The following is a 13259-nucleotide window of genomic DNA, read 5'->3' on the forward strand; positions in this document are numbered from 1 at the left end:
ATCACTAGTCCTGTATGGCTACTGAGGACTTCACCCGAGGAACTGAAGTCTTCACTTTATTTAACTTGAATTCAAATAGCCTCACAGGCTAGTGGTTGCAGTCTCGGACAGCTCAGCGTAGAGGATGTTCAGGGGCTGCCGCCATGGGTAAAGGGAGCCGCAGAGGCAGAAGGGAGAAGGTTTGTTTTTGGTTTTTAATTTATTTATTTATTTTTGGCTGTGTTGGGTCTTCGTTGCTGCACGCTGGCTTTCTCTAGCTGCGGCGAGCGGGGGCTGCTCTTCATTGCGGTGCGCAGGCGTCTCACTGCGGTGGCTTCTCTTGTTGCAGAGAACGGGCTCTAGGCACGCGGGCTCAGTAGTTGTGGTGCGTGGGCTCTAGAGAGCAGTCTCAGTAGTTGTGGCGCACAGGCTTAGTTGCTCCACGGCATGTGGGATCTTCCCAGCAGGGCTCGAACCCGTGTCCCCTGCATTGGCAGGCAGGTTCTTAACCACTGCGCCACCAGGGAAGCCCCGGGAGAATGTTTTAGGCTTGATTTTTTTGTCCATTTAATTTTTTAGTGTATCAGTAATGCCTATATTATTTTCCCTGTAAAAATGAAACTCTTTTGGAAAAGGCCCAGGTCTTCTCCCTTACCACTGCTAGCATCAGTTGAGGTTGTTTTAAAGTCACGTGTCTTTCCCAAATAGACATTGTTGCTCAAAAGAAAGTAACTGAAAGTATCTCGTGATCTGAGGTACTTTGGAAGGATTTAAACATACAGTAACTCTCTATTACCTGAAGGATAATTTGGGGGAAAGAACCTTAACGTGTATTTGGCAAAATGGAGCATAGGGCTGGGGGATAGAAAAATCTAGTGAGACAGAGTTCCACCTCTCATGGAAACAGCAAGCAAAGAGTATGTGTGTGCATGTGTGTGCGTGCACATGTGTGTGTGCATGTGTGTGTGTGTGTGTGGGGGGGGGGGGGGGAACAGGCAGAGAATAATGAGTAACAAAATAGAGACCAGAAGAGCACGATGTGAAAGCATGAGAGAGGATGAGTCAATTCTAGAAGGTTCATCAGGGGGCAGTAAAAACGTCTGGGCCTAATGATTGGATGAACAAGGCTGTCAGAAATCCAGACGTGTGATGTGTGACGTAATCCTATAAGCGGACGGAAGTATCTATGATTTAAACAGCTTGATGAGCTGATCTTAAGTTTAAATATCAAGTCTTGGCCTTTTGGATGAATAGTGTGCATTATTGATGTCCCTGGAAGTCACTTCTGAAAGATATTTTTATTTTCAAGAGCAGCGGAGGCGGACAGGCTGGTAGTGTTGAAAGAGCACTGAAGGGACACAGCCTCACTCCCCGAGTCCCTGAGACCCGTGTCACAAATCGGGAACAGCATCTGCCCTGCAGACACTTCCTATGTTACCTCCATCCTTTATGCATTCACTAAATACTTACTACGCACCTACTGTGTGCAGGGAGGTATTGTCCCAAGCGAAGCGATGGGAAGGCCCTGGCCTTCGGGGCGCTCACGTTTCTGACAGGGGAGCCAGATGATGAAGTGAAGGATGAGATGATTTTGGAATGTGGCAGGTGCATTAAAGCCAAAAAGACCCCCTGAAACCCAAAGCCGCACAAAAATTAGAAGGAAGAGAACCTCACGGAGATGCGGTAGTGACGAGGGGAGGTGTGGGAACTACCTTAAATAACTGGCTGGCAGCCCACCCTGATCTGACATTTAAGGAGGAGCTGACCTTTAGGTTGAGGACTGAGAAACAGCAGGAGCCAGCCATGGGAAGAGCTGAGGGAAGAGCAGATGTATATCTGATAGGCACTCTTGGATACAAAACCCAGAAAATTCAGCTGTGCAAACCACAAGGAAATTGTGTTGTCTTATGGTAAGGGATCTGAGTGGGGGGGTGGATGCTGGGGTTAGTTAATTCAAGATGGTACCAAGGACCTGGTGCCTTTTATCCTCAGCTTGTTAGCTTTGTTCTTGGGCCAGCTTCCCTCATGATCCCAAAATGGCTGCCACAGCTCCGGGCATCACAGCCAGGTATAAAAAGTTCCAACAGAAGAAGAGGCCATCTCTGTGTGTGTGTGTGTGTGTGTGTGTGTGTGTGTGTGTGTGTGTGTACAGAGTGAAAAAAACTTTCTCTCAAGCCCCCAGGAAATATCCACTCCTGTCTCTTAGGCCAGTATTGTAGATCATGCCTGTCCCTATGCTGTTCATGGCAGGCGCTGGGATCACCCTGATGGTCTCAGCCACTCAGGACCCACCCGCTAGAGCACTGCGCAGTGGGGAGAAGGGCGATACCTGAATAAGATTGAATTCTGTTAACAGGGAAGAGGGGAATGTCTGCTCCAGCATTCCAGGTCAGCAAAGACCTTGAGACTAGAAGGAGTTGGGTGCATTCGGGGGCGGGGTGACAGGAGGCAGGGCCTCTGGGTTTGACTCCAAGGTCACTGGAGACGGTTGGAGTAGGAGGAAGTTGTGATCCGATTTTGTGCGTTAAGAGCTCTCTGGTTGCCACGTACAGGATGAATTGAAGGAGGTCGGAGGTGGGGTGGGCACAGGTCCATCTGGGAGGCTCCTGCCATATCGGGCAAGGGGCAGTGTGTGGTGGGATTCCAGTGGGAGCCCATGCACAGAAGCACATCCGTGTCTAACGTTAGACGGCAGATGGCCGTGAGGAACAGTCCAGGCCCTGTGGGAGGGGGTGTCCCCAGCTTCTCGAGCACTTAAGATACTCCTCCCAGCTTTGGCAAGCCTCTGCCATCCCTGAGGTCCCGAGCCGGGCTCTGCACACCAGAGTGCTGTGTCCTCTGAGGACAGAAGTGCCGCTAGCTGCCAGCTTCATTAAGGAATTGCTTCCCTAGACCAGCAGAAGCATCTGGAGGCCGTGTGGCCCAGCCTTGTTTCCAGGCAGAGTGAACAGTAGTCACCCCACTTTTCAAATGAGGCTCAGGGTCTCCTAGAAGCCATACACTTTCCCAAAAGTCTTTTAGGATAGGTGAATTTAAAAAATAATAAAACCGTAAAGGCACAAGGGTTTGTCCATAAGGGAAAGAGAAAGTGTGTTTCTGTAATCTTTGCTCAAGGTTATCAAAGTGCCTAAAAATGAGATGTCAACATGGGTGCTTTTGCTTTTTCCCATTTCAAACACAGCATAAGAGAAGGAAAACTCCATCACCTTCTTGCTCGAGACCTGGTGCCTGGAGACATCGTGTCTCTCTCTATCGGAGACCGGATCCCTGCAGACATCCGTCTCACAGAGGTGAGGGGCCCCAGACCCTGGGTCCAGGGGCCATGCAGACACTTAGCTTCTCAGAGGCAGGCGTTCTCTCTGTCTCGTGCACTGCACAGACACAGGCACGTGTGCACACAAACAGGAAGTTAGCAAGCGAGCTCATTTTAAGCATAAACCTCCTCCAATGGCATTTCACAAATTATTTCTTCTCATTTAAGTATAAGCCTAACAAACTGTGGTTATGTGATTTTTCTAGTTTACAGGAAACTGCAGTGGCAATTAAACCAGGGTGGGGCTGAGGAATGAGGGAAAAGTTGCTTCTGGAAACGGCCACACTGATGTCGGAGAGAAACGCTATCTGACTGCTTAATCACGAGGATGGGAACAACCGGTACAGCCATAAATAGTAGCGCAAGATTTTACAAGAGCGCAGTTGGGGACATCGGGTGTGGGGCAAGCTCTGTCCCCAACCTTTGTGGGTCTCAGGGTGTCACAGCTTCACAGAACTTTTCCTGAGGCTCTCCGAGATACATTTGATTCTCGAGAAAAGCTTAAATCAAGTTCAGAGGGATCCGTCGATGGGAGTAATCTATTTTATGATCCCTGGAATACTTAAGAATATCAGCCTGATTTATTTATTTAAGGAGGACATGTTCTCAGGATGCACAGCAGGCTGTTTGAAGGGTGGCCTGGAGCGGGGGGATGGAGAGAGGCAAAGAGGCTGGGAGCTCACCCCCGGGAGCTGTGTTTACAGCATCCTGAGACAGTCTTTGAAGTAGAGGCAGAGGCCAGAGGGCACCCAGGCTTTCAAGCCCTTCTGCCTCTGGCTTTCAGATCTCCAGGCAGGGCAGGTGGGTCCCATTAGAGGAACCATCGTCCAGTGGCCAAGCCCCACGTGCGGGAAGGCTGGGGAAGCCAGTGTGACGTTGTCCATGCCTCCCCTAGGGGTGGGCTCTGCCCCACAATGTGAGGGAGTCCCCAGGTACGGAGTGGGGAGTCCACATGCCGATAGGGAGGATACGCATATACTACAGTCTCTCCAGAGAGGCAGTGTTGCTGAGTGGTTAGTGCCCTGGGACTGGGCATTAGCCGGATCCTGTCATTCATAAGCTGTGTGACCTGGAGCAAGTTGCTTACCTTCTCTTTGCCTCGGTTTCCTCATCTACCCAAGCGGTTAATGTTTATTCCCACCTCGTGGGGTTCTCCTGAAGCTGAAACGCTAAGACCTGCTGCCTGCTCGTGCAGCACCTGATGGGGGGACAGAGTCACAAATATCTGCAATCGATTTTACTGTTGATCAGTCCCAGGCTCTACAACAGTTCTTTGAAACAATTTTTTAAACCCCAAATGACTCCTTTCCTACTTCAGCTGGTTTTCTTCCTGCCCCGCTTCTGTCAAATGAAATTGTGCCTGGTCATTGCCACCACGAGGACTTTTTTCAAGGCTGCCAGCCGCCAACACTCTACAGGTTTCCTTTTTTGTCCTTTTGCAACTCCAGTGAACAATCAATAGCTTTGTTTACTCACAGTCGAATATTCTTCTCCACTATTAAGCTCTTAATTAGTTCCAATTAACCACATTAAGCTATTAATTGGTTCCCTTGCATCTTTCAGCCTCCAGAGGCCGCCTGCATTCCTGGGCTTGTGGCCTCAAATTGCTCCAACCGCTGCTTCTGTCTTTGTACTTCCTTCTCTCAGACACTTCTCTGATCCTCCTCTTAAAAGGACCCTTGTGATGACATTTAGGCCCCATCAGGATCATCCAGGGTAATCTCCGCATCGCAAGGTCCTTAATTCAGTCACATCTGCAAAGGCTGTTTTGCCATTAAGGTAACACTTTCACGTGTTCCAAGGATTAGGACTTGGGTGTCTTTGGGGGATCGGATGGTCGGGGGCTATTACTCAGCCCGGCACACTCAAAGCCCTCCTCTAAGCCTCTCTGCCCTCCCTCCCTGCCTCAGGGCACCCCTCCCCATATCCTCATCACTCATTCAGTTAACAGATATTTCTTGAGCACCTACTATGTGCCAGGAACTGTGCTGCGTGCTGAGGAGGCAGTGGAGAAAACAGACGAGATCTCTGTGCTCATGGGTTTATTGCCCAGAGTAACACACAAACCACATCTACTCATGACAGGTAACGATTGCTGCAGGGGCTTGAGGGAAAAGCCCCGGGAACTCTGGGTTTCCCAAACAGGACAGACTTGCCTGGCCCAACGCAGTCACAGAGGGCTTCCTGGAGGCAGTGGCTTTTGAGCCGTCCTGGAATGGACGTGAATCAGCTGTTCTAGGCAGAGGAGGCCCAAGCTGTATGCCCAGCCCTGACTTAGAAGCCAGGCGCATTGATGCTTTCAACTGCCTGCAGTGTGTCTTCACTCAGGAGGGCCATTTCTGCCGCCAGAACCCACTTTCCACCAGCATGACTTACAGCCTTTCTCATTCCTGAGGTCTCAACTCACTGTCCCCTTCTCACTGGTCTCCCCTGACCCCTCTCCTGAGGCATCACCCCACCCCCCGGCCCTGGGTACCTGCTGCTCTTTCCAATGTCTGTTTGCTTTCATGTTTATTGCCTGTCCCTCCACAAAGTCAGGGGGTTTGTCTGTCTCGGCCCTGCTGGATTCCCAGGGCCCAGAAGAATGCCTGGCCCCTCGTAGGAGATGGATGGACAGATGGACAGATTGGCCACCTGCATTCCAGTACATCCAAACCCACACCCACCTCCGCACCTGCGTCCCCTTCCCTTCCCAGCCCCGTGCCCCATTCTTCCTGCTTCTCTGGCCATCTGCCTTCCGAGAGGCACCTTTGTCTCATCTCTCTCTTCGTTTCCTCTTTTTAAGAAAAACAGACTTTATTTTTTAGAGCCATTTTAGATTTACAGAAAAATTGAGAAGATAGTTGAGAGGATTCCCATAGATCCCACACCCTTTCCTGTAATGTCAGCATCATAGATTAGTAGGGTACCTTTGTTCCAATTAATGAACCAATCGAGGCACGTTATTATTAACTAAGGTCCATACTTTTACCAGATTGCCTTAGTTCTTCCCTAATGCCCTGTTGTTGTTGTTCCAGGGTCCCACGTTACATTTAATCATCATGTCTCTTTAGGCTCCTCTGGGCTGTGACAGTTGCTCAGACTTGCCTTGTTTTTCATGACCTTGACAGTTTTGAGGAGGGCTGGTCAGGTATTTTGTAGAATGTGCCTTAATCGGGACTTGTCTGATTAGACTTTTTTTTTTTTTTTGCGGTACGCGGGCCTCTCACTGCTGTGGCCTCTCCCGTTGCGGAGCACAGGCTCCGGACGCGCAGGCTCAGCGGCCATGGCTCACGGGCCCAGCCGCTCCGCGGCATGTGGGATCTTCCCGGACCGGGGCACGAACCCGTGTCCCCTGCATCGGCAGGCGGACTCACAACCACTGCGCCACCAGGGAAGCCCTCTTTTTTGCTTAAATGAGAAGGTCCTTAGGGGCAGAGCCCACCCTGATGCCTTGCATGTCCTCGGTGGTACCTGGCACAGTTCTGGCCACAGGAGACTCACCTCTTGAATGATACCTACTGGGCCTGTGGTCAGTTTTGCAAGGTGGTTAAGAGTGCAGTTTCTGGAGCCATCGCCTTGGTTCAGACCCTCTGCTCTGCCACTAACTAGCCGTGGAAACGTGAGCACATTTCTTAATCAGTCCATGCCTCAGTTACCCCAAACGTAGAGAGGAGAAAATACTAGCATCTTTCATGGAGTCTGTGAGGATTGAGAGATTAGCCTCGTGTGGGACTCCCCTCGTGGCACAGTGATTAAGAATCCACCTGCCAATGCAGGCGACACGGGTTTGAGCCCTGGTCCGGGAAGATCCCACATGCCGCGGAGTGGCTGGGCCCGTGCGCCACAGCTACTGAGCTTGTGAGCCACAACGACTGAGCCCACGTGCCACAACTACTGAAGCCCGCGCGCCTAGAGCCCGTGCTCCACAACAAGAGAAGCCACCGCAATGAGAAGCCCGCGCACCGCAACAAAGAGTAGCCCCCGCTCGCTGCAACTAGAGAAAGCCTGAGCGCAGCAACAAAGACCCAATGCAGCCAAAGATAAAAAATAAATTAAAAAAAAAAGAGATAAGCCTTGTGAAGTGTTCCGCGCCTGGCCTGGCGCATGGTAGGTGTTCTGGAAGTGTCACCCTGGAAACGTATGGGTGTGTGTGCGTATCTGTGCCCGAGTATGTGTTTTGGGTGTTGACGTGACCTTAGGCTGTCACTGCATAACACGGCTCAGTGCTACTCAGACTACACAGATTGTACGGGACCTTCCAAGGCGGGTGGGATGTGGAGTGTTAGGGGAAAGACAGGATGCTCTGAGAGGGCTGTTCTAATTTAACCATTGCCTAAGTTTTTAAAAATGTTAAAATTTAAAATAATGTTAAAATAGGATATGAGACCTTTCTGCATTCTGAAAGGGGCCGTACATTCAAAGCTTTTCTGTTTCCTGGAGGCATCTGAGGCTGCGTTCTGATCCTCGCTTCCTGCTTTCAGCACGTTCCTGTTTGCTGTCTGCTGGCGATGACACTAAGATGCTAGACACCGTTCTGGGCTTTGAACACCAGCTCACAGGTGGGAGGGTGGGTGCCACGCCTTCTCGCTTTGCCCCCCCCAGGTCACAGACCTCCTGGTGGACGAGTCCAGTTTCACGGGAGAAGCCGAGCCGAGCAGCAAGACGGACACCCCGCTGACGGGCGGGGGCGACCTCACCACCCTGAGCAACATCGTCTTCATGGGGACCCTGGTGCAGTACGGGAAGGGACAGGTAAGCCCCGGGTGCCTGGGGGCCCTGGCCTCCGTCATCTGCAGGCTTTCAGCCTCAGAACTCAAGCTCCTCTCTCCTGTACGCAGGGCGTCGTGATCGGAACAGGAGAAAGATCCCAATTCGGAGAAGTGTTTAAGATGATGCAGGCTGAAGAGGTGAGGGCAGTGGGGCTCTGGGTTTGTGGAAGCTGGGGGTTGAGATGATTCTCAGCTGGTGACACCAGCCCTGCCTGCTCCTTAGGAATAAGGATGATATGATTAACGTGAGTACGCTTTTTCAAATTTTTTTCTTTTAAAACATTTATTCGGATTTTTGTCAAGATAACTTACGGTGACATGCGCAGATCTGAAATGTAGCAGTCAGTGAAGTTTTATATATGTGTCCTTGTGTAATCGTCACTCAGCTTAAGACATTAAAAAATCCAGGCAGAAACTGGGGGATGCTGCTGGGATCTCATCTAACAAACCCATTGTTCTCATCCTTTCAGACGCCTAAAACTCCTCTACAAAAAAGCATGGACAAACTGGGGAAGCAACTGACACTTTTCTCATTCGGCATAATTGGTGGGTGAAGCAGTTTCTGCACGGGGTCCCAGAGGGGATGGGGTGTGTGGAGGGAGCCGTCCGGAGCACCCACGGCTGTTTCTCAAATACCCTGCTACTCACCTGGGTGAGAATCGGGGTTTGGGATCAGAGGTTCCTGGACAGTAACAAGAGGCTTCTCTATCAGAACAAGCTAATGGCTGTAACAAGCAGCCCCCACATTTTAATGGCCTAACATGGTCAAAATCTATTTCTTGCCCACACCACAGTCCATGGGCATGTTCCTGGTGAAATGGCTTTCCTGGATAGCTCACCTCCAAACACTGACTTGGGATCCCAGGCCCCTACTGTATTGTTGCTCTGCCTTCCTGCAGGTCCTGGGAGGTGGGCCATAATTCTATGTAGCCAGCCGGTAGGGAAAGAGAGAATATGGAGGCTTGTGGGGGAAAATTTTTAAGGCAGGGACCAGGAAGTGATGTCATCAATTTTGCCTATTCTCGATTGGCTGGAATGAAGTCACATGGCCTACCTAACTGCAGAGGAGACTGGGAAATGTAGTCTGGTGGTGCACCCAGCCATGTTTCTATTCTACTAAGCAGGTCGTGCCTGGGCTTGTGCGTCCTGGCCTTTGGCAACACACCAAACAGCATCCACAGATGCTGCAGAGCTAAATTCAGGTCTTACTCCTGAAGATCCCCATGGGGCTGCCCTGGTCCCTTCACCTGCTCCTTCCTGCTGTCTCCAGCTCTGGTTTTGAGTCTGTGTCCTTCGTTCCCAGCTTTCAGGATCAACCAGTGCCTGGGCCACTGTAGATTCTCAATAAATGTTGGTTGAATGAATGAGTGAATAAAGAAACAAGCCAACCAACCACTGCTCATAGCATGAGCAGTGATGGGAGGAAGTACTAGAGAATCTGGCTAAACTGCAGAGCCAGTAATGTTCTTGGGAGAAACATCTGTCCCTCCTAGCAGCAGTTTTGTTGTGCTTCTGGGCATCTAGATGCAATTCATTCATTTAGTGAGTATCTTGTGACATGCTAGACCCTATGATAGGTCTGGAGCCACCAAGATGAGTCAGACACAGCTTGTGACCTTTGAAGGACCCCAGGGAAATAGGAGAGAGACGCCTGAACAAATATGAAATGTGAAGGCAGCAGTTAATTTTGCATGGGAGAGTTGGGAAGGCTCCCAGGAGGAGGTGACATTAAGTTGGGTCTTGCAGGATGGGTAGGAGTTTGCCAAGTGAAAAAAAAAAAAAAAAAAGAAGAGATTGGGAATTCCAGACAGAGGAAAGGGTGGATTCAAAGGCATGGAAGGTATCTCCCACTCCTTCACAACTTGTAAGAGGTGGTAAATTTAGCAAAGTGTTAAGAGGATATGGTCTGAAGTCAAAGCTCTCAATTCTGTCATGCTGGGGACAGACCTGCCCACCCTTTCCTCCCTGGCCACCCCATCCCAACCTTCTAGTATCCAGTTTCCAAATGTCAACTTTGGATTTAGTGCTCAGACTTTGCTCAGTCAGTAGTTTTACTGTTTTCATGTAGCTCTATGTCCTCTTCCCTCCTCTCCACCCTAGTTTGTCCTGGAACAGTTATGGAAAATGGGTTTTACCTTAACCTGCCAGGTCTGATCCCAGCTAAGGGGGCTCTGTGCTTGTGAGAGGATTTGGAGTCCATGCTCGGGCTTGGTGGCAGAGAACTGTGATGGATTAGTGATGTCTGTCATGGACGCAGGAGGGCAAAGTGGCTCTGCATCGCCGTTCACCTGCCATCCTCGGGGTTATATTGATCAGGCTTTTGGGCTAGACTGGATGCCCACGTGGCCCCAGCTGGCCAGAGGACCCTTTTACAGTATGGAGCAGGGGATGGAAACTATGACTCCCAGGCCAAATCGGGTTTGCCACCTGTTTTTGTGTGGCTCACAAGCCGAGAATTTTTTTTACATTTTTAAATGACTGAAAAAAATAGAAAGAAGAAGAATATGTTATGACATTAAAGTTATATGAGATTCAGTGTTCACACATCTGTTTTATGGGCACACGGCCACACCCATTCACGTATTATCTATAGCTGCTTGCACACTGCAATGGCCAAGCTGAGTTGTAACAGACCATATGGCCCATAGAACCGATGCTGTTTACTATCTGATCTGTTATATGAAGACCTTTCCACCACCTGCTCTAGACATTGGGGTTGCCAGAAGGAGACTGGGCCGTAATAATGGCCCCAAGAGCAAATACCAAGTAGATGTGCTTCAAGGCACATTGTCAAATAGATGCTCTTAGCAGGCCTTTCCACAAGATGAAATTTGTTTAAAAAAAAAAAAATTCAAGTCAGAGGTCCTGCACGGTCATTGCCTCGTATAAGCCATTATTCCTCAAGTTAAATGAGAAAGTAAATTAGCATGTGCATGGCCAGGCCCATGATACCATTCAGACGTGTTTTCTTTTTAATAAATATTTGAAGAATTGCTCGGCAGAGTGGGAATTTTGAACCCTCAGAGGGTCCAAGGAGGAGATTCAGGGGAACAGCGAGCTCCAGCGGAAAGCGGTGTTTGCCCCTTTCCATGGTATCAGTAGTCACAGCCGCCCATTTCAAGCTACCAGTGCGAAGTTACTGAACGTGGATTTGGGAAGAAATGAGCACAGTCAGCTCTTGTGAGCCCCTGGGGAACAAGCTCAGCCTCCTACTGCAGGGAGGCCCCCAGGGTAGGGGCGGGTCCTGGTGGGTGCGACCTGCACCTATTTTTAATAGAGTTCCCTCCCACCCAGTCTTTTGCAACTGGGTTCATTTGGATGGCAGCTAAGATTTTATTTGACTACTGAAGCCTGTTGCTAATCATAGTATGAAAATACGGACTTCCCTGGTGGTGCAGCGGTTAAGAATCCGCCTGCCAATGCAGGGGACACGGGTTGAAGCCCTGGTCCGGGAAGATGCCGCGGAGCAACAAAGCCTGTGCGCCACAACTACTGAGCCTGCGCTCTAGAGCCCCCGAGCCACAGCTACTGAAGCCCGCGCGCCTTGAGCCCGTGCTCCGCAACAAGAGAAGCCACCGCGATGAAAGCCACCGCACCGCAATGAAGACCCAACGCAGCCAAAAATAAATAAATTAATTAGAAAGATACATAGTATGAAAATAGCCCCTAATAAATCAGCTCTTCTGACCCCCGTACTCCAACACACACGCACACACGCACACACGCACACCGCTACTACCCAGCAGAAAGCTTGCGCTGACTCCCCTTTCCCTGCAAAACAAAGCTAGTGCTTTTCAGCAAATCTCCCAGGACGTGTCAACAGGCGACTCCTCTCACCTCACACATTTTTCCCTTCACCTGTCTGGTAACCGTGGCCCCAGCAGTTCACGACTGGGTGCTACTGTGGGCCAGGAGCCGTGCTAAGCACTCCAAGTGCATTGTCACATCTTACATCCTGAAACAAGTCCTTGAGGAAGACATGGTCATTGTACCCACTTTGCAGGTGAGGAAACTGAGGCCACGCCTGGCGGCCCCTGAACTTTTCCCCATTGTCAGAACGTCTCAGCACTTTCACGGGTCCCAGCAACTCATGCCACTCCTGTGCCTGGAGGGTCCGTCTCTGACTGACTGTGTGTCCCATGCATAGCACAGTGCCTGGCGTTTAGAAGACGTTGGGTCAACGATTGACGAAGGCGAAAAATGGAAAAAGGAATGTATTTAATCATGAACACGCAGGATAAAGTCAGTCGAGAGACAGCGGCCAATCTGTGCATCGCGGGAGCACAGCAGACACCTTGGGGCAAGTCCTGGGGGCGTGCAGCCCGTGGGAACTTGTGGAATAATACAGAAATGTTGACAACAGCCCCAAATAAACTGGTTGGCTGTTTCTTTTACTTGAGCTGGCTTGATCTTCTCCTGAAAAAGTAAAGCCATCCTCTTTCTCGTAGGCAGGGGAGTTGTTTCTTAAAAAGAAAAAGGGGAGAGGTGGCACGTGTTGGAGGTTATTCATAACCGTCCTGTGTCTATATTACTGGAAACTCTTTAAGGAAATGAGTTTGGAATGCCTTCGTCCTTTGGAGGACATACTCGTGCGTGCGTGTGTGTGTGTACATACATACGTGTATGTTTTTATCTCCTCCCAGGCCTGATCATGTTCACGGGCTGGCTGCAAGGGAAGCATCTCCTCAGCATGTTCACCATCGGGGTCAGGTAAGGGCGCTGGGCCATCCCCCCCCTCGTCTGTGTACAAGAGAAGGTGGGGAGATGGGGGGCATAAATGGCATGGGGAAGATGCAGCCCTTCCCCCTAAGCCACAGTCTCCCCGTAGCACACTGTCTGGCAGGTGGGTGCCCAGTGAATGTCTGCAAAAGGAAGGAAAGCTGACGATTCGGAGTCCCTGTCACTGTCCCCCTGGCCCGTGGGTCTGGGTCTTCCTGGCTGAGCGCAGACTCCAGAGCCAGCCAACCCACGTTCAGATTCTGCCTTTGCCACTTGCTAGCCATGCGACCCCGGCCCAGCGTCTTCATTTACTGGTCCTTCTTTTCCTCCTCTGTAAATGGGTGTGATGTCAGCCCTCCGAGGGGCGCGGTGAGGATGCCGCGGGTGCCCTGCGCAGGTGCCTGCGGCCACGCGGAACGCGCAGTGGGTGCGTGTTCTCATTACGCACTTGGAACTCGGCCCTTGATTTAAGGAGGCAGCTGCAGGAGAGGACAGAG

At 50.6% G+C, this 13259-nt stretch overlaps 1 protein-coding gene across 2 annotated transcripts in view; it reads left to right on the forward strand.

Annotated features, from left to right (window-relative positions):
* Nucleotides 1-13259, forward strand: part of ATP2C2 (ATPase secretory pathway Ca2+ transporting 2) — a 75695-nt gene that overhangs the window by 40732 nt on the left and 21704 nt on the right. For both annotated transcript variants that reach the window (XM_030863178.2, XM_030863177.2), the window contains exons 7-11: nt 3161-3269; nt 7877-8026; nt 8113-8181; nt 8514-8589; nt 12687-12753. In XM_030863178.2, the coding sequence (XP_030719038.2) occupies nt 3161-3269; nt 7877-8026; nt 8113-8181; nt 8514-8589; nt 12687-12753 (471 nt within the window). The remainder of the gene's footprint in view (nt 1-3160; nt 3270-7876; nt 8027-8112; nt 8182-8513; nt 8590-12686; nt 12754-13259) is intronic.

Source organism: Globicephala melas, chromosome 19 (assembly GCF_963455315.2).
Source record: "Globicephala melas chromosome 19, mGloMel1.2, whole genome shotgun sequence".
In the NCBI taxonomy this organism is placed as follows: domain Eukaryota; kingdom Metazoa; phylum Chordata; class Mammalia; order Artiodactyla; family Delphinidae; genus Globicephala; species Globicephala melas.